The sequence below is a fragment of the Dasypus novemcinctus genome, chromosome 11 (assembly GCF_030445035.2).
Source record: "Dasypus novemcinctus isolate mDasNov1 chromosome 11, mDasNov1.1.hap2, whole genome shotgun sequence".
Classification (NCBI taxonomy): Eukaryota; Metazoa; Chordata; class Mammalia; order Cingulata; family Dasypodidae; genus Dasypus; species Dasypus novemcinctus.
In genome coordinates this window covers 57,520,274-57,548,187 of record NC_080683.1, presented here as the reverse complement: position 1 = coordinate 57,548,187, position 27,914 = coordinate 57,520,274, and the positions used below count along the sequence as shown (strand labels likewise).

At 36.1% G+C, this 27,914-nt stretch overlaps 1 protein-coding gene across 3 annotated transcripts in view; it reads left to right on the top strand.

Annotated features, from left to right (window-relative positions):
• CEP162 (centrosomal protein 162) overlaps positions 1 to 27,914 on the top strand; it is a 74,558-nt gene that overhangs the window by 22,477 nt on the left and 24,167 nt on the right. For all 3 annotated transcript variants that reach the window (XM_004462622.3, XM_004462623.4, XM_004462624.4), the window contains exons 12-21: positions 190 to 469; positions 1,578 to 1,839; positions 5,236 to 5,366; positions 5,579 to 5,806; positions 6,348 to 6,488; positions 7,665 to 7,777; positions 10,038 to 10,143; positions 13,626 to 13,752; positions 14,909 to 15,072; positions 15,862 to 15,966. In XM_004462622.3, coding sequence (XP_004462679.2) covers positions 190 to 469; positions 1,578 to 1,839; positions 5,236 to 5,366; positions 5,579 to 5,806; positions 6,348 to 6,488; positions 7,665 to 7,777; positions 10,038 to 10,143; positions 13,626 to 13,752; positions 14,909 to 15,072; positions 15,862 to 15,966 — 1,657 coding nt within the window. The remainder of the gene's footprint in view (positions 1 to 189; positions 470 to 1,577; positions 1,840 to 5,235; positions 5,367 to 5,578; positions 5,807 to 6,347; positions 6,489 to 7,664; positions 7,778 to 10,037; positions 10,144 to 13,625; positions 13,753 to 14,908; positions 15,073 to 15,861; positions 15,967 to 27,914) is intronic.

Below are 27,914 nucleotides of genomic sequence, written 5' to 3'. Positions count from 1 at the left end.
CAGTTATTATTTGACATTAAAAACAATTATATGATACTATATTAGTATACTCTGTTAACTGGTTTTGTAAATAATGTTTAACACTCATGACTTAATTTTATAGCTGTAGGACTATGTCAAACAAACAAACTTGTATTTAAGGAATCATATTATACAGAGTTCATTCTCTTGTCCTGTTTTATTTTTTAGTTCTAAGAAGCTGGCTGATAGTAAAGAAACTGAATTTATTAGCTCTTTACCCCTTAAGACGAACTCAAATGTTATGTCTCAAGAGCCACATGTGAATCGATTTTCTGGCAAAAGTGATGAGAATGTGGTTTTACAAAAGACAACAAATGAAGGTATAGAAAATAGCTATCCAAGGGTGACAGCTACTGAAGAACAGATAAATAAAATATACACTGATATTTTGAAGAAAAAAAAATCTATTGATCCTTCATTATTGCCTCAGGATGACAAAATTAATATAGTAAGTATTTATAATCGACATTTATTTTGATATATTGAGAAATGAAGTTATATAAACTATATGTAAGTATTACTGTTAAGTATACATTTCTTACACTAGTGGGATTGATTCCATACTAACCTCCACAGAAGATCCTGGATATTTATGAGTGATATTTATCCAGTCTCCGAATTCAAGAATACCACAATAGCATTAATTTTCTTTTAGAAGCTTTATTTACATTTTTCAGTAATTTAGTAAACATAGTCTAGAATTTGAATAGTACATGAAAATAAAGCTTATTCATCATCATAGTCTTATTGTTCAATCTTTCCAGTAGTCTAAAAAGGAGGAAAGATGGCATTTTATAGAAGGCTATTAGCACCTGTGAAGAAACTTCCCTGTTCATTTTTCCTCTAGACTCAGTCTATTTTGCTGTATAGTCTCCATGATCCCAATACTCTTAGAATATCAGATCATGTTTACCATAAGTGATTTCCAGTTCTTTGTAATAAGATAGAATGTTAATAAATTTTATAAAGCATCTTGAGATAAGATTTTTTATCGTTTCAAAATATGCCCTTCCTTGCTTTCTTTCCTCCATGTTCATTCTAAGTAATTATACCTTTTGCTTTTTTGATAAGCTTATCTTGTTTTAGTATTTTGCTTTATGAGATTTCTTTACTTTGTATTTTTTTGGGGGGGTTTTTTTTGAAGTATTGGGGGCCAGGGATTAAACCCAGGACCTAGTATAAGGGAAGCCGGCGCTCATTCACAAGCCACATTGGCGTCCCTGTATTTTCTTTTGTTTGTTATTTGCTTTTCTTGTTGTTTTGTTTTTGTTTTTTCAAGAGGTGCTGGTAACTGAAACCGGGACTTCCCATGTGGGAAGTGGGTGCTCAACCCCACTTGAGCCACATCTATTCCTATTTTACTTTGCTTTAATACTGACTTTTAAGGTGTGCTTCAATTCTGAGGAATTAGACTTAGAAAACTTTTCTGTAGTGGCTTCCTTTTTACAAACCACATTATTTAATAATCACATAGTTTTGCCAAATGTTATATCTTCATTTACAACTACAGTTGAAGTTCTTGTAAATACTAAAGAGGTTCTGCTTGTTTTGTGCAGACTCATACATCTCAGTGCAGTTCTGGAGAAGAAGGGCCTCTGTGTGGTAAACAGGCATCATACAAGACGGCCAGAAGTGCACCTCCTTTACTTAAAAGAAAACCCCACAGTGGATTATATGCATCTGTTAGGAGCTCAGGCTATGGCAAACCCAATTCACCATTCAAGACATTTTCTACTCTTGAAAAGAAAACTTCAAAGGACATTATGAAAAGCAAAACTTTAAGATCCATTCCCACCTCAAATCAAGTTAGGAAAAAAGGTAATTGTATAATCTTTTCATAATTCCATGCATATAGTATGTTTTTTTGCTTTCCTTATTCCCAGGGAAGCTAATTAATCTTGAGGTACAGTTTTCTGAAAAACAATATAGGAGGTTTTCATCATTAGTTCTAGGTTTTCCAGAACTAATTAAATAAAATATAGGAAATGAATAGAAGATAGGACAGTCAGCCCCCTTCTTTCTGGTTGGCTTGTAATATCCAAAATGTTTACCAGAGAACTATAAATTCTGAATACAAATGGCAACCTCTGAATGAAGTTCGATATAAAGATTGTCTGAATATTAGGTAATCATAGACTTGGAGAGGCAGCATGTTTATATATCACGTAACACATTTTAAAACATCATATTGCCTCTGTTAATTATTAATGTCAATTATATTGACAGTCGGAAAGGTTAATTTTCAACTTAGAATCCCATGTAACTACTAAAAGAAATAGAAATGCTCGCAGACCATCATTCCTGCGACCTTTACACTCCAATAGGGGGAAACGGACTTGGCCCAGTGGTTAGGGCGTCCGTCTACCACATGGGAGGTCCGCGGTTCAAACCCGGGCCTTCCTGACCCGTGTGGATCTGGCCCATGCGCAGTGCTGATGCGCGCAAGGAGTGCCGTGCCACGCAGGGGTGTCCCCCGTGTAAGGGAGCCCCACGTGCAAGGAGTGCACCCCGTAAGGAGGGCCGCCCAGCGCGAAAGAAAGTGCAGCCTGCCCAGGAATGGCACCGCCCACACTTACTGTACTGCTGACGACAACAGAAGCGGACAAAGAAACAAGACGCAGCAAATAGACACAGAGAACAGACAACTGGGGGAAGGGGGGGAATTAAATAAATAAATAAATCTTTAAAAAAAAAATAGACTCCAATAGGGAAGGGAGAACAATGGAGCCAGACCTCTTCTTTCCTACCACAAAATCCTTAGTATGTGAATTTTACGTTCATTACCACAAATGGCCGGTAAACCTCAAGGGTAAAAGATAAAAAGATGCATGCCACCTAACGCAACTTTTTAAGCCCCACACAGGAAACATTAGTTTTCAGCTTATTAGGCAGAATTGAGATCTTGTGGCCACCCCCATCTTAGGAGACAAGTACTTTTAGCTGGGCACTGGTGACCAGGACAAAATTAGGTTTCTTCTATTAATAAGGAGAAAGAGGAGATTAGCTACTAGCAGTACCTGCTAGTACTGCTTTCATTTTTATTCTAGATTATTCTTTTTTTTTATTCTAGATTAATTTTCCTTTTTATTCTAGATTGTTTTTTAGTCAGTAAAAGCCATGATACTTGCTTATATTTAAAATTTCAAAAATACAGAAAAATGCAAAGAAGAAAGCAGTGTTTTTGCCAGAAATAACTGGTAACCAGAGAACATCCTTTGGTGACCATCATTCCATGCATCTCCCTATGTATACAGTAAAAAGGAAGTGTGGATGAGTGGAGGGAAGGAAATAGAAGCAGACATATAGCTGGGGAAAACATTTTATAAGAATGGAATCACACTTTACAAGTTCGTTTTAAATAAAATATTAAATTTAGTTTTACTTAAAGCTAAAAGTGTATAAGAAACTTCATCCCATGAAATATTGTGTCTTGAAAAGAAAATATATTATGATAATCTTTCAGTGATTGGCATTATCCCAGTGGTTTTGAAACAGTATTTTTCAATTTCAGTCAGTTCCTTCCCTCCTATAAAGTGTAAGGTAGTAAAACTGTTAAATACCCTACTCACAATTCTTCTGTCCTTTTTTGTTGGTTTTATTTTTCCTTGTTCAAGGTATATTTTATTTATTATATTCTGTCTTAAGACCATACCTTCTCCCAGTTCTTTTGGATTTCTATCTTGGTGTTGATTATTAAGAGGTTGAATGCATTTTACGAGTCCCTTAGCCATAGTGTCTCCATTCTGGAATTACTTTGATTAGTTTCTTGTTTGACTGAATTTTCAAGAAGGACCCATGGGTTCCAAATTCTGCAAGGTTTTCATGCTTGAATTTTATGTACATGCAGATTTCTTTCATGTGGAAAGGTAAAGATACTGCCTATATACTGTTATTTAAAATAATGACTGACTTTACCCACTCAGAGAGAGAAATCAAAATTAAGTATTCAGAAAGAGAGAAATTCTGGTATAAAGGACTGGCAGGCTCTAGCTTTGAACAAGAGCAACCTGCAGCTCAACTGCCACATCCTAAGGAAAATCATATTAGCAGATCATACCCTGTTCATTGGCCACATGAATGAACTTCCAGTGATTTGGAAGGATTAATTCCTGCTTTTACAGTGACTCAAACAATTACTTTGTGAATGCTTTAATAAATTTCTCCAGAACCTTCTACCTCAAATAGTCCAATTAAATTTGATTACAGCTTTGTATGGAAAGCCTCTCCATGCTTGGAGAAAAGACTGAAAAGAAATGTCTTTCGATGAGACACTACTGGTCACTTCTTTCTTTTTTTTTTAACTTTTCCTTATCTCCCAAATCTGTAATAATACTATATTGCATTTTTAATGAAAAAAATAAACTTTACATTTAAAAAGTTAGTATCCCAAATACATTATATTAAAAATATAAGTAGAGATTTTTTAATTTACTCCTAAGGCTGAGGCAATCAGGAAATACTTACTGAGCATTAAGCTCAGTAACTGTAGTATTTGAATGTGGGCCTTAAGGTATTTTTCCTTAAATATTATTTATTATTAACTGGGTAATATATTAGTCTAAGAATTATTTTAACTGCTTAGAAATTTGCAGGTTACCTTAAAAACTAAAAACTTGACTAGAATATACATTGATCATATTTTTTCTAGCTTACCTGGGGTACTGCAGCATCTATTACTATTATTTAATCTTTTAAAATCAAATTTAGATTAGCTCTTATTAATTCTTCTTGCAACTTTATTATTCTGTTGATACTATATTTTGTTATGCATTGTTTCTAAATATTGTTCTTCATTTAATCAGAAATAAGATATTTCAAAAAGCTATCAGGTGCTCTTTGATCATTTAGAAATTCTTATTAATTATTCCTGTGAACATCTAAAAGGAGAATTCATTTAAAGTAATAAAGCTTGAAGTTTTCCCAATCCACAGTCTCCTCAGTTTTATTTAGCTCCATTCATCATTTGACATGAGTCTTGGGTCAATTAGCCATCTGTGTCAAATTGAGTAGAACATTGATTGTGGGTGGCAGTTCTTCTGAGTGTGCTGTCAGTTATCACAGTGAAACAGCTGTGTTGTTCTAGTGTTCTTTATCAACCTATTTTTTCTTAGTGTTCCCAAACTTAGTGTTTTTCTTAGTGTTCCCTAACTTATTGTAACAGTTTGACTTTGTTTGCATTTGTGGTGCCTTTCTTCATTGTTTTACAATATTTAGAAATCTTCTCTGGAACAAAGCTTATCAAGCCTGCTGCCCTGGGTAAACCAGCTCCCAAAACTGAAAGTTCCCTGGCTACTCCTAAGACTGAAGATCCTACAGAATGCAATTCCTTTGTTCACTTTCAGAATGTAGGTATTGAATTCAAAATACTTTCATATTCTAAAATCATAGTAAATTAATAATAAACAATGAAATGTAACAGGATATTTCTTTTGCTTCAGGATGATATTTGAGCTCCTCTTCTTGAACCTTTATGCTTTTCTCATGTGGTTTTTATCCTATCTGTCTTCAAATCTTACATGTAAATCTACTGTAATGAAATAATACTTTTCTTTAATAGGATTTTTCAGGATACCCTAGTGGGAGCAAAGAAGCTGAACTATTTATGTTTAAAAGAGTTCAGGATGCAGAGGAAAAATGGAGGGGTGCACAAGCCCTAATTGAGCAAATTAAAGTGACATTCTCAGAAAAAGAAAAAGAGCTGGAAAATAAGATGGAAGAACTGAAGAGACAACAGGAAAAAGAACTCTTCAAACTGAATCAAGACAATTATATTCTTCAAACCAAGGTACTCATTACATTTTCCTGTTTTTGCTTTTGATTAAAAAAGAACCTGTACTCCTTGCTACATTATCATCCTTCTGTTCTTGGAGTTGTTTAACTTGACATGTTTGCTGTGTAAAATATAGACATGATTCTCAAGAATGCCTCCTTGCAAGAGAGCCGTAAATTGATTCTCCAGAGGAAAAATTCTAAATTTAAATTGAAGCGTTTTGAAGGTTTTCTTCTGTTAGTACTCCTTTTAAAAAACCAAATCATTTAGTTCATTGTGACCTTCAAAAATTTTTTTCAGAAAGAACTGCTATAGAAGGTCTAGATTCAGAATATGACACTGTTTAGCATTCCCAAGTTACTTTCATAAAAGGAACCATCAGCACAAAAACATCACTGTGGTAATTTAACTTAGTCGGTATTTTGTAAAATTCCAGTGTGGTAAATATTTATGAGACAGTTTTAGGTCTTTGCACCTTGAGTATTCTGTTTTTCTTTCTTATTTCTTGAAACTTTATCATTTCCTTCCCTAAATAAAACATTTCTGCATTTCAAAGTTAACTAACTTTGAAGAAATGAGCAAAAAACAAAGGTTGCTGCATTTTGGAGAAATAACTGATCCTGTAACTGAAGAAAAATTAAAGCAAATTCAAAAAGAAATACAGGAACAAGAGACACTTCTTCAAGGATATCAACAGGTATGGTAATTCTTCAGTACATTGTGAGGTTGTTTTTGAAATCCTTTGTTATTAAGATGAGGCATATTCAAATAGTTCTCTTCTGGCAACCGTTGCCTAAGCCTTGAGCCTAGTAGGTATAAGCATTGTCACCGGTTACATCCAGGGAACACTGCCACATCAATACTGCAATATCTGTTGCAAGTGAGATAGTTCTGATTTTGCAAAGCACATTTCCCTAGAGTTAGTGAGAGACTTACAAATCCCAGGCCTACCATTCTGATCTTGCCAAGTATTTTTAAGGAGAAGTTCACAGACCAGGGAGTTTGCTAACCAGCCCCACCCAGAAAGGTAATACAAAAGATAGGTATATAAGTATTTCTCTGGGGTATATTAGTTCCGTGGTATTTCAGCATAGACATGGGTGAGATGGTCCACAGGTTTTATTAGATCCTCATAGATCCTTGATCTTCATGAAATTATTAATTTTAAAGACGTTAGTAAGCCAGAGCATTTGGCACGTGATCCAGTTTCTCTAGAAATATAAAACCTCTATTAGAGTAACAACATTATTTAAACAATTAACACACTTATCACATTAACGTGAAGAGAAGCTATTGTTTGGGATCATTAGGAGGTACCTTCTCCCTCTGATCTCTACTGTTTGAGTCACTCTTTATCTCAAGCCTCTTGGTAAACTGCGTCTGGTCTGGTACCTTGTCCTGGTACCTTCCAAAACACCTGGTCTGTACCTCTCTGCTAACAATAGGTTTCAGAAACATAGGTGAGCACTCATTGCTGCTAAATCTGATTACCTCACTCCTGGAAAACAGCCTTCCAGAATGTGCCACTCAGGCCAGACACAAAAAAAGAGGGTGCACACGATCCCACCCCAGGCTTGCGGCGGGGATGTGGTTATTCCCGCAGCCAGTCACCCATTTACCATTAGGGTTTTTTGCTTTGGGAATTTTTACGATTTTTTTTCCAAGTATTTTGAGCATTTTAGAAAGAATTCTTTTCATATTCTAGATTTTCTGGTGAGATACTATAATGTGTTTGGAAAAGATTTTGTTTACTTAAAAACTAAGATGATTAAAAGGTCTTAAAAATGTTTAAGGGATTTATTTGTTGTGAGCATATATATTATGTAAGTACTACTGACTTTGAACTAAAATGTAATTTTCTGTTTTTACAAAGGAAAATGAAAGATTGTATAAGCAGGTGAAAGATCTCCAAGAACAAAACAAGAAAAATGAGGAGCGGATGTTTAAGGAAAACCAGAATTTATTGAGCGAGGTAGCTTCTTTAAAGTAAGTCTTTTTTAGATTCCTAAAACCAAATATATTTTTAATAATTCTAAACATTTTATTGTCATATTAATAATACATTTTCTTTTGTTTAGAAATGAAAACATTTGTACACTGATTTACAGTTTTATAACTTACATGTTCAGTATCTGATGGCTTTTTTCATTTGATATTAGATGATTAATACACACTTTAATATGCTCAGCATCTCCATATTTGAGTTTGACATCACTTTCAGAAAGTTGAATATACAGTTTTCTTCTTGGTCAGTCATTACGCCTGAGAAGCTTAACCATTTCCTAAGAAACCATGTGATCAATAATACTAAAAAAAGAATCACGTCTTAGGTCATGCTCCCTAGGAGCAAAGCCTGAGATGGAGATCCTTTGGAAGTGATTTATTAGAAGACACCTCTCAAGAGAAGGGGAGCAAGAGAAGCAAAATAGGGCAGGGGAAAAGCTTAGCAAGATTGTGGACACAACCGAGTTGACTTCATTCTACTCCCACGAGGAAGCATTGGAGAACAGATTGCACCACAGAGTTGGTCCTCGCTTTGAGGCAGTGGGCGTAGCCTTTTGTACCTCTCAGTCAGGGGTTCTTAACCAGTGGCCCATGAAAAGATTTCAGGGGCTCTGTAAGCTTGAATTGGAAAAAAAAATCAACTTACTATCTTCATTTTCTCTGACCTCTAACTGAAATCTAGCATTTCCTTCACCTAAGAATGTATGCAATAACTAAATTATGGTAGTGTTCATTTCATCTGACTGGCAAAGGAGTCCGTGGAACAAAAAAAGTTAAGAACCCCTGCACTAAGTCAATCAATCATTGGCTGAGGGCTGCCCTGGGAAGACCGTAAGGGATCGCCTCTTGGACCAGAGAGTGGAAACTCCTGTTGGCTGAGGGCATTTCTCCAGAAAAGAGGACACCTGTGAATTGTTACCCAGCCAATACTCACCATAACTGATGAATGGAATGCCAGCACCTAACTAGGAATCATGGCTCCTGTTTTAGATTGTAAGGGCTTTTGGATGTTACTAGCTCCACCTTTAATTTATTACATGTAGTGACAAAGCAGAACCCACAAACATGAACAGACTAGGGTACTATCTTCTTTTAGGAAGTGACTGCCAGTCGTGCATTTATTCACATAAACACATAATCACTCTGATATGAATGCTATATTTATTCACATACTTCTTCCATTTTGTTAGATAATCTAGAAGGTAGGAGGCAGGGCTGCTGCTATCCCATAATGATCTTACATGCAAAATAGAAATGGGCACACCCTCTCACAGACAAGACATAGCCATCAGTACACAGCTTGGCAGTCAGAGTGCACTTTTGTGCAAATTGGGGGGAAAAATCCCTTCCTTGTAATCAGAGGACATCTTTGTGCAAATTAGGGAAAAAAATTCTGTTTTTCCTGGAAGATTGCAGCCCCAGGCCAAATTTGCTAATCTGCACAATTCTGACGTGTGAAAGCATTTATATGTGCTTTCTTTCTAGATACTTTGATAAAGTATTCTTATTTATTTATTTTAAAAATAATATGCATTTTTAATTTTTTTAAAAGATACTTAGATTACTGTCTGGCTGCTAAAAAGGAAGCTCTAGTCCAGGATCCCAAGACTGAAGCTCTGAATGAACTTTTATGATGAAAGAATGGTTTCCTTAGTACATCAGGGTTAAATGATCTTATTTGTGACCCTAAACTCCTTGTATAATGTAGATGTGCAAATACAAAAAAATTTGTTCTTAGATCCAAATAGCAGATGTGTTTGTTTTGGTTTGTTAGCTTCCATGTGTAAGACTGGCAAATTGTATTTCTCAAAAAGAGATCTAGAATAATGGGACAAGGGGGGTACGTAAATGCCACAGGAAAATGAAGCACATCTTTATACGACATTGATTTTTTTTTCCTCTGGGAACTTGAGAGGAGACATTATTATCTTACAAACAAACCAGTACATTATTTTTCTATGGAGTCAATTCTAGATTAAAAAAACATTTTCTTTTGAGTACATATCTCATTTAGTACTTAAGTATTTTAATCTTTAAATTAAATAAAATTTTTATCTTTAGTGATTCACATAGTTCTGGTGTCCATTAGAGTTTTTAATTTTTAGAAATTGAAAATTTTATATTGACTGGAGTGCCTTGTAAAATCTTATTATTATAAAATATAATCTTATTATGTTTTAAGATATAAAATCTTAATTTTATATTAAGATTATAATATAATCTTATTTTCTCTGTGCATCAGAGAACACATGCACAAAAGTCATTTCCTGTCTCAAGTAGTTGAAGATTCAGAGCCCACCAGAAACCAGAGTTTTACAGAACTGTTAGCAGAACTCCGGATGGCACAGGTAAGTCACATAAGGATCTAAACTGTTAAGTTATAGTAAAGATAATTATAAAAATCCCATATGTGTAAAAAATCTGTTTTTTAAGTTTATGAATAAGATCCATTTTAAAAGTTCATACTATTTTAAATAATGATGAAATTTAAGATTAGCATTTATTATATACATGACTTTTATATAGGGGAAATTAGGTAATACTGGTTTTAGAGGACATCATCTTTATAATCCAGCCTCTTATCTGGCATTTTCAGAAGGAGCCATGTAGGAGGCATTATCTTATTTAAGGTATGTACAATTTATTCCAAGCAAATTTCTCACTGTGAAGGGTACAACTACTGTATGAAAAGATCTCTAGGTGATTGTTCACCTTTAAAAAGATGGCTGGTTTTATACCTGTCCTGTAGGTGACCTGTGTACTTCTAGAGGACAGAGACAATACTTAAAAATGTTTGTATCCCAGCTCCCTAACTTCAAGGTGAAATGTAATAACTGCTCCCTAATTTTTTCCCTTTTTAAATTGAATTGTATTATAAAGAATTGGCCTAGAATTTTCTAAGTCATTGTTTATCAAGGGAGGAAGGGAGGAATTTTGCAATTTGGGGCAGGTTAATTCTCTTTTATACATGCAGTGCATGTTTATGTCATGGCCCTCCCTAGAAAGTGTGTGCTCAGCGCTCCACCAGTCATTTTAACAGCCAAAACTACTCTGCAGCATTTCCAAACATCCCTTGTGGGAGGACAATGGCTTCTCCCCATCCCCCTCCTATTAAGAACCAGAGCACTAAAGTAAAAAGACCTTCCAGTCTGTTTGAATAATTGTGTAAAAGAGAAAAAGTGCAATTACATGCTACACTGTAGCATGTAATTTACATAGAAATCTAGACAATACTATAGCTTAATAACTAATGTATAACAAAATTTATAGTATATAAAATACAGCTTCACTTATGAATCTGTTAGGAAACTTTCTGTGGTGGTGTGTGTACATTTGTATGTTGGAATAGAATGATTAGATAGATAAGTAGGAAGGAAGGTAGGTAGGTAGGTAGGTAGGTAGGTAGGTAGGTAGGTAGGTAGGTAGGTAGGTAGGAAGGAAGAAAGAATAGATGAATGGATAGTTAGGTCCCATATATCAATGGGTCTCAAAAATTAGCAAGTTAAAACAAATGACTATTAGTCAACCAAAAGGGGTGCTGATGCAAAGTACCAGAAATCTGTTGGTTTTTATAAAAGTTATTTATTTGGGGTAAAAGCTTACAGGTACAGGGCCCTAAAGAGTCCAACTCAAGGGTACTTCCTCACCCAAAGTCATTTGCCACATGTTGAAGCAAGACAGTGGGCAATATCTGTGAGGGTTCAGCCTTCCTCTTTCCTTGTAAAGCTCCCTGGTCCCAGCTCCTTCCAATCTCAGCTGCAGGCCGGAAGGCTTGTCTCTATTCCTAGGGCTTTCTCAGCACTGCAGACTGTCAGGCGAATGGCTCATTTCTCTGTCCTCTCTATGGAGCTATCTCTTTTCCTCTGTGTATCTTCTCCTTCTGCTTTTCCTGTTTTCTTGAGTATCTGTTTATATAGCCCACAGAAGGGGCAGGGACTCAAACTGAGTCGCCCTAATGATGTGGTTGAATCAAAGCCCTAATCTTGATTTAATGAAGTAAACATAAAGCCTTTGAATTTAAGTCAACAAAAGGTATCATGCCCAGAGGAACAGACCAGTTAACAAGAATAATATCTCTTTTTGGAATCCTTCAAGAATATCAGACTGCCACAAATATCATATTTGTGAAGGCTTGGTAAAAGTCTGGTATAATATTAGCTTCCTTCGAATACTCTTATTAGTAATCTTCTTAAAATGCTGTTTTGTACATGTATTTTTGGCAAACAAAATTTAAAAGCTCTCACCAAAAAACACTGAAATATGCTAGGTGATGTATAATAAACGTATAGCGAGGCTTTCAAGAAAATAAGGACATCTCTAGGAGCAAAAATAAAGAGGGGATGAAAACCTAGTGTTAAGCATCCTCAAGCTACTAGTTCAGTAACTGCAGCACTGTGGCTTTAACAGCAAAGTGGACACAGGACACTAGGACTTCAAGGGCCACAACATTCAGTAAAACAGTGTACTAGAAAAATCTACCCACCTTCTGAAGGTCCGAGATGTCAAGATAGCTTGTTTGTTTTAATTTGGTTTCTGGGTGGGGAGGGGAAAAAAGTCTCCTCTGCTCAGTGCCATGCTGTGCTGGTTCAATATAAATGCTACTCCTACTGCCTTCATTTATGTTTAAATATTTGAATTGACACTACCTGCAAGGGCTGGTCCTGCTCAAACTTAAAAATAATATAAACAATGGTATTGAGTCAATGCTGATCTCCGGGTGTCTAGAACAAGTGCAAAACAACTCTTAAAAATATTCACCTTTAACTTAGCTCACAGTATTCCCACACATAAAATCCTCTAACAACGCATTCATATTGCAAAATTACAAAACTCAAAGCAGCAATCCTCCATGAGCAAAACTTTGGAAGATTTAACAAACAGCAAGATTAGAACCCCAATGGAATTATTGAGTAGAGACTACAAACTAATTAGGCTTAAAAAGATTAAAGATATAAAATAAACAAATTATGAGGAAAGAAAAACAGCTTCAGAAACAGATGGGGCAAATGCAGAGAAAAAGAAATAGTTCTCTTGAAATCAAATATAATCCTGAAAATTCAAAATTTGGTGGAAGAATTAAATAGATAGTCTTAGACAACTAAGGGGGAAAAATCAGGTAAACTGGAAGATAAATCTGAGGAACTTACCCAGAATGAAACACAGAAAAATAGAGAAATGGTAAATATCAGAAATAGTAAGAATAAGGAAGGCCTTCCTGGAGCTTCATTTGAGCAGATCTGAAGTGAAAGAGTGAACCACCTCACCTAGCTGAGGCAGAGACTTCAGGCAGAAGAGACCTTGAGGTAGGCATGTGCTTGGCATGTTCAAAGAACAGCAAGAAGGTTTGTGATTCAAATAGGGCGGAGGGTGGTCAGAGGGCTGGAAAAAGGGTCAGGTTCTATAAGACGTTAAAGGTCAAGGAAAGAACTTTGGGTTATATTCTGAATAAGATAGAGAGCAATCATTTTCGGACACAGTGATAGTAACAGTCTTTCTAAAACAATTCCTCTGGCTCTTGTGAAGACACTAGACTGTCAGGACTGAGGGAGGAAGAGGCAGACCCGTTAAGAGGTTATTGCAGTAAGCTAGGCAAGAAAAAGTTGGAACAATAAATTGAAATGCTGTGCTGAGTAAGCATTATTATTTTCATTGGCTGTGGGGAGCCATTCAAGTTTCTAGGAATGGGGAGGCATGGTAGTAGAATCAAAACTAAAACCAAGGAAGAGTATTTATTGGTCATATTGATGATGGATTGTTGGGTTGAGAGAGAAACTACTAAAATTTAGTGTGATTGGAAATAATTTACTTTTATATTTCTTTGAATATCAAGAAAGAAAAAAACAGTTTATTGGAAGACATTAAAAGATTAAAGCAAGACAAACAAGCTCTGGAAGTAGACTTGGAAAAAATGAAGAAAGAGCGAGACCAAGCGAAAGATCAGATTGCTTATGCTGCGGGTAAAGCACTAAGCTGAAATAGTTTATCCTTATGTTCACTAACTTTCAATCTTCAGTTTAAGTAATAGAAATCAAGTAGCATAATCAAAAATGCTATTCTTTGAAATCTGTTGTATCTTGGAAACATTAAAAAAGTAGTTAACAGGTATGTGCAACTGATTGATTTAACAGGAATAATTGTAAGATCAAAGAAACGTCTCAAAAATTACTTTGAGTTCATGAACATTCATGCTTAGATATCTTTCCACCTACACTGTGACCTTCCTTGGGACAAAGAATGTCTTTTGTGTCCCTGAGTCTGAAATGTAGGCGCTTGAGTGTTTGTTGAATGAACAAATGATACTGCCCTTTGTTTTGTGAAGGATACAAAGAAAACATGGCATGATCCCCACTAGGAGAAAACTAAGGGGAGTAAGACAAGAATGCAGATGACTTTAACATAAGAAAAAACTACAAATAAATGTGAGAGGAGAAAGGAAGCGCTAAATCAAGTGTTCAAAGAGAGAAAGGGGCATTTGGCAAGAGTGAAGAAGCAGAAGGTTGTTGTTCAGCTGTGTTCCATGAGCACATGTAGACTGGAGCTATGTAGAACACAGGACTGGGAAGGTAGATCCAGAAACCTTTGTTTGCCAAGGCAGGGGCTGTTCCTCTATAGTATAGTAAGGGCCGTTGCAAGATATGTATGCTAAAATCCATGCTTACTTGTTCATAACAAGATTGTATTAACGCTATTCATCTCTAAATAGTAATAATGGTACCTAGAATATGTGTCTGTGGTGTTAAATAAAATAATACATGGTAAGCCCTCACTAATGTTTGCTATTGTTACTTTTAATTTAATTATACACAGTCTTGAATTTTGTTATTTCTTGGAGCCAACATTTATTTTCCCATGTACTTTATTTTTATAATGAAGGTCAGTAGGAGCAGACTCGATTTACCAAAATTTTTTTCATAGCCAGCTTTTCTTTGAGTGTGAGGACTTGGATTTTGAACACAGTAGGCACTGTGTTGTATACCAGATATTTTTTATGCTTATTTTTTTCATAATGCTTTCATTAGATAGGCATTGGTTTTCACTTAAAATCTAATCATTTAGTTTATTTTTATATTTTGAAAAATTACAACCAGGTTATTCAATTACTTGGTCTTATAGGCGAAAAATTATATGAAATAAAAATTTTAGAAGAAACACATAAACAAGAAATCATTCGTCTACAAAAAAGATTACAGTGGTACGCTGAAAATCAGGAACTTCTGGATAAAGATGCTCTTCGACTTAAAGAAGCAAATGAAGAAATTGAGAAGCTCAAACTTGAGGTAATAGATCATTTCAGAATGTATTTCTGTAGTTGAACCCTATTTTCTTCAAAGCCTTTTAAGTCTCATTACATCAATATTTCAATGCTATTCATTAAAATTGCTCACTTGGGCTTTGGTTTTGATTTTGCTTTGCTATTTTTTAGATTAGACTGAGAATAAATCTAAGGTCCTTATCATGACCTACCAGGTCTCCATGTAGTCTCAACCCTGCCTGCCTCTCCAGCCTCATGGGGTACCACATTCCTCAAGTCACTCTAACCACACCAAACTTCCCTCTGATATTTGACTTGCAGGCTCATTCCACTTGATCCCTTGGCTGGGACACTCAGTCCTTGAATGTTCTCAGGTCTCATTCCTTCTTCTCATTCAAGTCTCAACTCAAATTTCTACTCTCCAGAAAATCTTTCCCTGACTACCTGATCTAATGTAGCTGCCATTCCCACCCCTCTCCTCTTTTTTTTGCCATTTCTTCAGTCTGTTTGATTTTCTTCATAGCACTTGTCACTCTCTTAAGTTATTTTATTTGCTTGTTTACTTTCTTTACTAGTGTGTCAGCTGTCTCTACTAGAGGATAAGCACTGTGAGAGCCAGAAGCTGGTTCACCTTGTTTGTCCAGCATTCCTCTAGCACCATGCCACATCTGAGAGTACCTGGAACATAGGAGCTCAATAATGTTTGTGGAGGAAGTAATGAATGAATGAATGAATGAACAAGCAATATGCTCCTTCTAGGTGCTTTTCTAATATGCTCTACGTAAGTTAATTAACATGCTTTCATTTTCGACAGATAGAGAAACTGAAAATTGAATCTAGGAATCCAACTCTTCAGCAGAAGGCACGTTTAAAAGATAGAGCAGTTGATGCCAAAAAAATTCAGGATCTGGAACGACAAGTAAGTGTTGAGGGAAGTTTTTTCATTTAGGTATTTTATATATGTAGTGCTTTTTTTTTTTTCATTTTCATTTCAGGAGTTCCTGCAAGATGTAGTCAACCTGGATATTCTTACTTTTATTCATTTATGAAAATATTTAACTTCCCTACTTTAAGTATACCAGTTCTACAGTATTTAAAATAACATTGATAAAAGAAGTAAATGAGATAATTTTATATAATTTATAGCTTTTTATACATAAAGAATTTTTAGACTAATGTGCCTTAAAGATGGTAGACCTATTGATGAAAAGTTGCTTTGCATCCCAGCTCTGTTGGACATCTAGGAAAAAGGAAACAAAATTTTGAATTTCTGGATGGAGAGCCAGGATTCTTTGTCCTGACCAAAGTTAGATAATAGGGGAGTAAGAGAAAGGAGATCTTTGAGTTGGGAAAATACTGGAAATGCTTGAGAAATGTTACAAAACCCCCGATAAACAGAACGTTCGACCTCCCAAAGAACTGGCCAAAATCTCAAGCTATTGTCTACTGTTTAGACATAAATACTCATTTCATGGCCACTGTGGCTGGGAGAGCTTTTGCTAAAATCATATTATGAAGCTTGTTATTAATAGAATAAAGATTTTTTCATTGAAGTAGTTGTTTTAAGTGACAGGATTATAGCATTGTCTTATTTTTAAAACATTGAAATACAGTATTTATATTCCTAACTAAAGATTAAACAAAATAAAAATTTCCAACCCTGTTCATAAGGGAGCATGATTCTGTAGTCAGGTCATGACACTTAAAAATACTGCTTTATTCCATCACAAACCCAAAACTATGAGGCCATCACTGAGGTAAGTATTATCCCAGTTTTAGGAGAAGAATGGAAAAGAAGCAAAAAATAACTTTTTACTTTTACAGGACCTGTTCTTATATTAAAAGGTATGATTTAGTAGTTTGGTTCAGTGGCCAGGGAAGGAACAAGACAAGGGAGCTTTAAAAAGCTAGAAATATTCTGAAATTAAGAAAGTCCAGGATTACTTGGTTTTCCTTCAGTGCTTAAGATTTAGATTAGCCAGTTAGGATAAGCCATTCAGAATTATTAGACAAGACCAAAGAAACGACTTCTCCCATTAGATGACATTATTTTAAGTGATATAAACTTGAAACAATGGTAAATATTGATGAGAAGTATAATGTTTTGAAAAGTAGTCTACTTCATCTATTAAATTTTCATTAAACATTTATTATTGATTAATCATCTTTGGAGTACATCTTTCTGAAATATTATTTATCATTTGGTGGTATTTTGTAGAGTTGGTTTGCTGCATGTATGTTTCAGATCTTAATTCTGTTTCCATGAGCATTTCTATCCTAATTAATTTTAAACCTTAATTTTATAATTCACAATATGTCAGTATATTCATAGTCATATTGGAGACATATTCTGAAATAACAATTATAGGATAAAATGTCAACTTTTCTAAATAGAACACAAGTGAAAATGGTGCTAATTAGATGCATGTTACAGTGAAAATTTCAGATTACATACATTCATTCATGCTTTTAGTTAAAAAAATATGTCATATTTAGTTTCCAATGAGAATTTTTAAAAAACAGTTACTTTGTATACTAGCCATACAGTTCTCATTGACCAAAGAGTAAAATTAAAATGCAAAATTACCTTGACAATATCATGTTGAAGGAATACGCCAGACACAAAAGGACAAATATTGTTAGGTATTACTGATATGAAATATTTAGAATAAACAAATTCATAGAGTCAGAAACTGGAATATAAGTTACAGGGGCCAGGGTGGGGATAGAGAATGGGAAGCTAATGCTTAAAATGTACAGTTTCTATTTGGGGGTGATAGAAAAGTTTTGGCAGTGGAGGATGGTGATGGTAGCAAAACATTGTGCAAGGGAAGCGGACTTGGCCCAGTGGTTAGGGCGTCCGTCTACAACACAGGAGGTCTGCGGTTCAAACCCCAGGCCTCCTTGATCTGTGGAACTGGCCCATGCGCAGTGCTGATGCGCGCAAGGAGTGCCGTGCCACGCAGGGGTGTCCCTGCGTAGGGGAGCCTCACGCACAAGGAGTGCGCCCTGTAAGGAGAGCAGCCCAGTGCGAAAGAAAGTACAGCCTGCCCAGGAATGGCACTGCACACACGGAGAGCTGACACAACAAGATGACGCAACAAAAAGAAACACAGATTCACGTTCCGCTGACAACAACAGAAGCAGACAAAGAAGAACATGCAGCAGATAGACACAGAGAACAGACAACCGGGGGGGGGGGAGAAATAAATAAATAAATCTTTAAAAAAAAAAACATTGTGCAATTAATGGCACTGAAATATCTATTTCAATATGATTAAAAAGGAAAATTTTAAGCCATATATATGTTATTAAAGTAAAAATAATTTTAAAAAGGAACACATATAAACCATGAACTATAATTAATAGTACAATTATAATAATATTCTTTCATCAGTTGTAAGAAATGTACCATACTAATGCAAGGTGTTAAAAATAAGGGGAGTGTTGTGTGGGAACTCTGTATTTTTGCATGATTTTTCTGTATCTATAACTTCTCTAATAAAATTGGTTTTAAAAAAAGCAAAATTAAAGGAGATACAAATCAATCTAATTAAACTTTTAAATGTAATACATTTCAAGATATCAAAATTAGTTGAAAATATTTGTTTTTAAATTAATGCATTAATTTTAAAGTAATTAAAATAAACTCATATTTTACAATCCGTTCTCTTTATGATATGTGTGTATTAATAGCTTAGTATGCTCACAACTAACTCAAATAACTAGCTTTTTAATATAGAGGAAGCAAAGCTTTGAAAAATGTCCAGATGAAAGAAATTATTATTGTTTGTATCTGGATATATTTCAATTTATAGATCACTTATGAATGTGCAAGCATCTTTATGAATGGAAATATTTACTGTTCATTTTGCATATGATGTAACCCTTGAATTACCAAATACAAAATAAGGTTCAATCTGTAGACAGAATTTTGAGTACCAGCAACCCATCTTGCCTTGGGAAAGGAAGTTTTTGAGACCAAATCATGATAAAAGCCAGCATTTATTGAGCTGTGTGCTAGGCATTCTGCTAAGCACTTACTAAAATGAATGTCATTTGGTCTTTGCTTAATTGTAGCTACCCTATGAAATTGATACTGTAATAGCCATTTTACTGATGAGACAAGAGATTTAGATAGATTGAGGAGCTGACACAGTGTCCTAAAGCTGGTAGCAGTTAAACTCCAAGCATGCTCTTAACCACTGTACTAGACTGCCTCTCACGTGCTATTTTTATTGTGTTCATAGGCTAGAAAACTGTTCCACAGATAATTTAGTGGTTTTAATATATGTTTTTCGAAGATATCTTAACCATAATACTTTTGTTGAAAGCAGGTATTAGTTTGTATATATGGTACTAGAATAAAAATTTTAAAGTTCATGAAACTGTACTATACAGAGAATCCTTAATTAAACCAGGGACTATAGTTAATAGTACAGTTATAAAAATGTGCTTTCATCAATTGTAACAAATGTACCACACCAGTCCAAGGTGTTAATCGTGGTATATGGGAATTTGTATTTTATGCGTGATTGTTCTGTAAACCCACAGCTTCTGTAACAACAACAACAAAAATGTAGGTTCTTTTTCATTGGTTCTCTCACTTAATAAAAATATAGACTTCAAAACTTCCTTTAGGTGAATAAATTTAGTTTGACTCATAAAAAAAAGGAAAGCAGGTATACACACACATGTATATATAATATAAGGTTCTAATTTCTATAAACTTAGATGTAGCTCTTCTTATGGAAAGACCATATAATGTGCCTTTATTTTATAGAATAACTGACAAGTATTACTTAGTCTTTTTTGAAAACGTCATTAAATGTCATTTAATCCTCTTTGCTAAAGAAGTCATTAAAAATAGATTAAGGTATAGCTCAGTGGTTGAGCACACACTTCACATGTACAAGGTCCCGGGTTCAATCCCTGATCCCTCCTTAAAAAAAAAAGGTTTAACTTCATTTGGAGGGTAGCTGAGGGAGTGGGAGTAGAAATTTTTGCAGGCAGATTTTTAGGAAGCTGGCTGTTACAAATAATTTGCAAATTCATATGCATGTAAATAATTTTTCAGTCAGTAGATAGTACATGCACTATCATATGGTAGAGTTTGTGGGGGAAATGGGAGAGGATAAATAGGAGGATTCCGTAAATTAACCAGTAGGGTTTTTTTTTATTTTTTAATTTTTATTATTTTTTATTGAAATATTCATACATGAACACACAAACAATAAGTGTATAGTAAAGATTGCAAACTTACAAAATAAACATACATAACATCACACAGGGGTCTCATACATCACCCCTCCACCAACTCTTTGCATTGGTGTGAAACATTTGTTACAAACTATGCAAGGGCATCATCAAAATATTACTACCAACTGTATTTAATGTATTTTTGTTACAGATATTGTGAACTTGCAAAACAATCACAGGTGTGTAGATTTCCCATACAACTCCACACCCTGGTGGAACATTTGTTACACATTATGAGATAATATCAGACTATTACCACCAATCATTGTCCATAGCATACATTTGGCACACTTTTTCCATATACCTCCATTATCAACACAGTATAGCTTGGCATTAGTGCAAGAGTAATATAGTATTGCTGTTAACCACATTCTATAGGTTGCACCAGTTGTAGTTTTCCCATGTTTCTCCATATTCCCATCACCCTGCAATAGTGATGTACATCTGCTCTTGCTCACAGAAGGACTCTCTTGCATTCATACCTTTAACCACAGTTCTCTACCTGCTCTGGGTTTACTGTGTTATTCAGTCCCAAGATTATTCTTTAACTTTCTTTCTATTGACATTTACTTGCCCAGACTACCTTTTTCAGTCACAATCCCATTTATAAACCAGTTGCTGCACTGTAATGTATTACTATCAACTCTATCCATCTCACACTTTTACAGTCAAGTTAATTAAAACTTCTCCATACATTAAGCATCCATAGTTCTTCTCAACCCTCCTCTTATCTCCTTATAACCTATATTCTAGGTTCTAATTCCATGTGTTTATTATTTGTAGTTAGTTCATATTAATGAGACCTGGCAATATTTGTCCTTTTGTATCTGGCTTACTTCGCTTAGTATAATGTCTCCAAGACTCATCCATGTTATCACATATGTCCCAATTTCATTTCTTCTTATTGCAGCATAGTATTCCATTATATGTATATACCACATTTTGTTTATCCATTCATTGGTGGATGGACACTTGGGTTGTTTCCATCTTTTCACAATTGTGAACAACACCGCTATGAACATTGGTGTGCAGATGTCTGTCCATGTCATAGTCTTTAGTTCTTCTGGATATATTCTTAGTAGAGGAATTGCTGGGTCATATGGCAGTTGTATATTTAGCTTTCTGAGGAACCACCAAACTGTCTTCCATAAAGGCTGCACCATATTACATTCCCACCAACAGTGAAGGGAGTGTTTCTATTTCTCCACATCCTCTCCAGCACTTACGGTTGTCTGTTTTTTTAATAATGGCCATTCTATGTGGTTTTAGATGATATCTCATTGTTGTTTTAATTTATGTTTTCCTGATAGCTAGTGATATGGAACATTTTTTCATGTGCTTTTTGGCCATTTGTATTTCGTCTTTGGAGAAATGTCTATTTAAATCTTTTGCCCACTTTTAAATTGGATAGTTTGCTCTTTTATTGTTGAGTTGTATGATCTCTTTATATAGAACGGAAATCAAACCCTTATTGGATAAGTGGTTTCCACATATTTTCTCCCACCAACTGGGCTACCTTTTCACCTTCTTGATGAAGTCCATTAAATTACAGAAATGTTTAAGTTTGAGGACGTCCCATTTATCCATGTTTTCTTTTGTTGCTCAGGCTTTTGGTGTAAGGTTTAAGAATCCACCACCTACCACTAGGTCTTGAAGATGTTTCCCTACATTTTCTTCTAGGAGCTTTATTGTATTTCCTTTTATATTTAGGTCTTTGATCCATTTTGAGTTAATTTTTGTTTAATGTGTAAGGTAGGGGTCTTCTTTCTTTCTTTTGGCTATGTATATCCAGTTCTCCTGACACCATTTGTTAAATAAACTGTTCTGCACCAACTGGGAGGGCTTGACAGGCTTGTCAAAAATCACTTAACCGTAGATGTGAGGGTCTGTTTCTGAACCATCAATTCAGTTCCATTGGTCTATGTGTCTATCTTTATGCCAATACCATGCTGTTTTTACCACTGTAGCTAGGTAATATGATTTAAAGTCTGAAAGTGAGAGTCCTCCAACTTCACTTTTACTTTTTAAGATGTTTCTGGCTATTTGGGCCTCTTACCCTTCCAGATAAATTTGATAATTATATTTTCCATTTGCTTAAAAAATGCTGGTGGAGTTTTTATTGGGATTGCATTGAATCTGTATATCAATTTGGGTAGAATTGACATCTTAATGATATTTAGTCTTCCAATCTATCAGCATGGAATGTTCTTCCAATTATTTAGGTCTTTTTTAATTTCTTTTAGCAATGCATTATAGTTTTCTGAATACAAGTGCTTTGCATCCTTGGTTAAGTTTATTCCTAAATATTTGATTCTTTTAGTTCCTATTGTAAATGGAATTTTTTTCCTGACTTCCTCCTCAGATTGTGCATTATTAGTGTACAGAAACACCACTGATTTTTGCCTATTGACCTTGTATCCTGACACTCTATTGAAATAATTTATTAGCTCTAGCAGCTTTGTTGTAGATTTCTCAGGATTTTCTAGATATACAATCATGTCATCTGTGAATAGTGAATGTATTAATTCTCCCTTTCCAATTTGGATGCCTTTTATTTCTTCTTCTTGTCTGATTGCTCTAGCTAGAACCTCTAGCACTATATTGAACAACAGTGGTGATAGTGGGCACCCTTGTCTTGTCCCTGACCTCAATGAGAAAGCTTTTAGATTATCACTATTGAGTACAAAGCTAGCTGTGGGTTTTTCATATATGGCCTTTATCATGTTGAGAAAATTTCCTTCAATTCCTATTTCTTGTAGTATTTTTATCTAGAAAGGATGCTGTATTGTCAAATGCCTTTTCTGTGTCAATTGATAAGATCATGTGATTTTTCTTCTTTGATTTATTAATGTGATGTATTATGCTGATGGATTTTCTTGTGTTGAACCAGACTTGCATGCCTGGTATAAAACCCACTTGATCATGATGGATAATTCTTTTAATGTGTTGTTGGATTTGATTAGCAAGTATTTTATTGAGGATTTTTGCATCTGTATTCATTAGAGAAATGGGTCTGTAATTTTCTTTTTTTGTAATGTCTTTACCTGGTTTTGGTGTTAGGGTGATATTGACTTCATAGAATGTGTTTGGTAGCATTCCTTCTTCTTGAATTTTTTGGAAGAGCTTGAATAAGATTGGTATTAAATCTTCTTTGAATGCTTGGTAGAACTCACCTGTGAAACCATCTGGTCCTGGGCTTTTCATTTTGGGGAGCCGTTTGATGACAGTTTCAATCTATTTACTTGTGATTGGTTTGTTGAGGTCTATTTCTTCTAATGTCAGTGTAGGTTGTACATTCCTAGGAAGTTTTCCATTTCATCTACATTGTGTAGTTTTTTTAGCATAAAGTTGTTCATAGTATCCTCTTATGATCTCCCTTATTTCTGTGGGGTCAGGAGTAAGGTTCCCTTTTTCATTTTTTATTTCATTTATTTGCATCTTCTCTCTTTTTTTTTCTTAGTGAGTCTAGCTAAGGGTTTGTTGATTTTGTTAATCTTCTTGAAGAACCAACTTTTGGTTTTGTTCATTTTTTCTTTTTTTTTTTTTTTTGTTCTCAATTTCATTTATTTCTGCTCTGATCTTTGTTATTTCATTCCTTCTACTTGCTTTAGGATTAGTTTGCTGTTCTTTTTCTAGTTCTTCCAGCTATGTAGTTAGGTCATTGATTTTAGCTCTTTCTTCTTTTTTAATGTAAGCATAGAGGGCTATAAATTTTCCTCTCAGCACTGCCTTTGCAGCATCCCATAGGTTCTGATATTATATTCTCCTTGTCATTCGTCTTGAGATATTTACTGGTTTCCCTTGAAATTTCTTCTCTGACCTACCAATTGTGTAAGAGTGTGTTGTTTAATCTCCATATATATGTGAATTTTCCCTTTATTTGCTGCTTGTTGATTTCCAACTTCACTCCATTATGATCAGAGAAAGAGCTTTGTATAATTTCAATTTTGTTGAATTTATTGAGATCTGCTTTGTATCCCAACGTATGGTCTATCCTGGAGAAAGGTCCATGAGCACTTGAAAAGAATGTATATCCTGCTGTTTTGGAGTGCAGTGTTCTGTATATGTCTATTAAGTTTAGTCCATTTATCATATTATTCAAGCTCTCTTTTTCTTTATTGATCTTCTGCCCAGATGTTCTATCTGTTGCTGAGAGTGGTGCATTTAAGTCTCCAACTATTATTGTAGAGATGTCTATTTCTCCCTTCAGTTTTGCCAGTGTTTGCCTCATGTATCTTGGGGCATCCTGGTTAGGTGCATATATATTTATGATTGTTATTTCTTCCTGGTGAGTCATCCCTTTTATTAATAGGTAATGTCTTTCCTTGTCTCTAATTTGCTTTTAAAGTCTGTATCATCTGATATAAGTATAGCTACCCGGCTTTTTTTTGGTTACTGCATGCATAGAATATCTTTTTCCAACATTTCACTTTCAATTTACTGGTATCCTTGGGTCTAAGGTGAGTCTCTTGCAGATAACATATAAGATAGATGGCTTATATTTTCTTATCCATTCTGCCAGTCTATGTCTTTTAATTGGGGAGTTTAATCCATTAACATTCAATGTTATTACTGTAAAGGCAGTTCTTAGTTCATCCATTTTGATCTTTGCATTTTATCTGTCATTTTATATTTGACACTTATAGTTACTGTTACTGATAGAGTTATCATTTCTAGACTCTCTTCCAGGCCTCTCTCTCTTGTCTTTTCTTTTCAGGTTGTAACATTCCCTTTAGTATTTCTTGCAAAGCTGGTCTTTTTGTTATAAACTCTCTCAGTTTCTCTTTATCTGTAAATATTCTAATCTCACCCTCATTTTTAAAAAATAATCTTGCTGGGTATAAAATCCTTGGCTGGCAGTTTTTCTCCTGCAGTATCTTAAATACATCATACACTGCCTTCTTGCCCCCGTGGTTTCTGATGCGAAATCGGCACTTAATCTTATTGGGTATCCCTTATTGCTTCTCTGTTGCTGCTCTCAGAATTCTCTCTTTTGTCTCTGACATTTGACATTCTGATTAGTAGATGTCTCAGAGTTGTTCTATTTGGATTTATTCGATGGGAGTACTTTGTGCTTCTTGGACATGTATATCTATGTCCTTCAATAGGGTTGGGAAATTTCCCACCATTATTTCTTCAAATATTCTTTCTGCCGCTTTTCCCTTCTCTTCTCCTTCTGGAACACCCATGACACATATGTTTGCACGTTTCTTGCTGTCATTTTGTTCCCTGAGATCCTGTTCAATTTTTTCCATGCTTTTCTTCATCTGTAATTTTGTTTGTTCACTTTTGGAGGCCATGTCTTCAGGCTCACCAATCCTTTCTTCTACTTCCTCAAATCTGCTGTTTTATGCTTCCAGTGTATTTTTAATTTCATTTATAGCACCTTTCATTCCCATAAGGTCAGCTATTTTTCTGTGTATGCTTTCAAATTCTTCTTTGTGCTCATCCAATGTCTTCTTAATATCCTTAATCTCTTCAGCCATTTTATTGAATTTATTAAGGAGATTTGTTTGAACATCTAAGATTAGTTGTCTCAACCCCTTTATGTCATCTGCAGGCTTATCTTGTCCCTTTAATTGGGGCATCTCTTCCTGTTACTTGGTATGGATTGTAATTTTTTGTTGGTATTTCTACATCTGGCTTGCTAGATGTATTGATTCTGTGTGCAGTTTCTCCCTTTAGTTTAGGGATTTCTTATCTTTTCTCCCTTGCTGGTTGTGTAGTAGGAGCCAAGGATGTATTTGGTGCTGTAGTCTATGGAGGCTGAAGCTGCCCACGTTGCCCCAGGAATTGATGAAGTTTCTCCCACCTTTCTCCTCTGTCAAGGGTAGGAGCAGAGCTCTAGCCATGTATAATGATCCCAGTTGGGCACAAGACTGTCTGCAGTTACCCAGAGATACTGATGATGCTTTAAACCCCTTGCTCCCCTATCTTAGGTAGGGATGGAGCTATAGTTTTGGTCAGCAATCTATGCTGTGTGTGTCCAAAATTACCACATTTGCTCAGGTAAACTGATGTATCACCAGACCCTCTCCCTACTGGGAGTGGGAATGGACCCTCTGGAGTGTCCAACAATATAATCTCTGTGGGTCAAATATGCCTACAGTTGCCCCAAGAGGTGTAGGGAGTACTGTCCCTTCTGCCTTTTAGGGGGTGGAAACAGAACTACAAATGCTAATCAGTTCAGTCCTGTAGTCTGAAAGTACCCACCGTTGCCCAGAGAGGCTGCGGAAGCACCAGCTCCCCCCTATCCTATTGGGTGGTAGGGGTGGTTCTGTGGGTGCTCAACAGTTCAGTCCCTTTAGGCCAAGAATACCTGCCATTTCCTGGAGAGGTTGAGGAAACACCAGCTCCCTTCTCTCCTCTTAAGGCATGGGGTTGGAGCCACAGCCACCCGACAGTTCAGTCCCTGTTGGCTGAAAGTATCCACCATTGTCCATAGAGGCTGTGGAGACATCAAAACCCTCCTATCTTATTGGGGGTGGGGGTAGATTCATAAACATCCAGTAGTCCAATCCATGCAGGCTGAAGGTCTGCTGTTGCCCAAAAAGGCTGTGGAAAGACCAGCCCCCTTCTTTCCTATTGGGGGGTGAGGGTGTGTCTACAAGTACCCACCAGACCAGGTTGTGTGGGCCAAAAGCACCTGCAGTTACCCAAAGAGACTGGGCAAACAGTCCATCTCTTGTCCTATTGGGGATGGAAAAGGAACCACAGGTGCCCAACAGTCAGACTTGTGCAGCCCAAAACTGTTGCCCTGAGAGGTTGGTGCAACACCAGCCCCCTCCTATCCTGTGGGGAGACAGAAGTGGAGATGGGCTCAAAGGCACTCAACAAATCTGTGTGGGCTGAAAACTCCTGCCATTGCCTGGAGAGGCCGAGGATACCCAGCTCCTCTCCTATTCTCTTGAGTTGCTGGGATGCATCCCCAGGTGTCTGACTATTCAGCCTCTGCCAGCAGAGAGCACTTGCACTTCCCTGGAGAACCTGGTGCAGGTCCCTCTAGCTACCTCTCTGCTGGAGGTGGGCCTGGAGCCTAGACTAGGGCTCCAGTCCAGTCTTAGTGGAAAGAAGCCAGTCCCTAATTTCACTGGATTTCAGTCAGCCAGGCTCCCCCTAATGCCGGGGATGGAGTCAAAATGGCAGCTCCCAAACTCTTTCCCACTTGGACAGGCTCAGACCTTAGTTGACTCTAGGATTATACTTTAGCCAGCCGAGTCTACTAATCAGTAGCTGAGGTCAGTGGACATCTGTCTCTTCCACCATTTATGGAAAGTGGAGCTTTTATCTCCAGCCACAGAATAGCTCCCGAGGCGGCTTGTGCTCCTAGAGTAGGATGAGCACCAGCCTCTGCAGCGTGGCTTGCAGCTTCCCAGAGAGGTGGTGCAGGTTCCCTCAGCTTCCTCCCTGCTGGAGGTGGGACTGGGGTTTAGGCTAGACCTGCAATCCAACCTGGGTGGAAAGAAGCCGGTCCTTAAAAGCACTATGATTTTCAGTCAGCCCTGCTTCCCCTCGTTCCCGGGGCGGAGTCAGAATGGTGGCCACCGGCTTCCCTCTGACCTGGACAGGCTCAAAGTTTAGTTGTTCCTAGGATTCTATTTCAGCCCG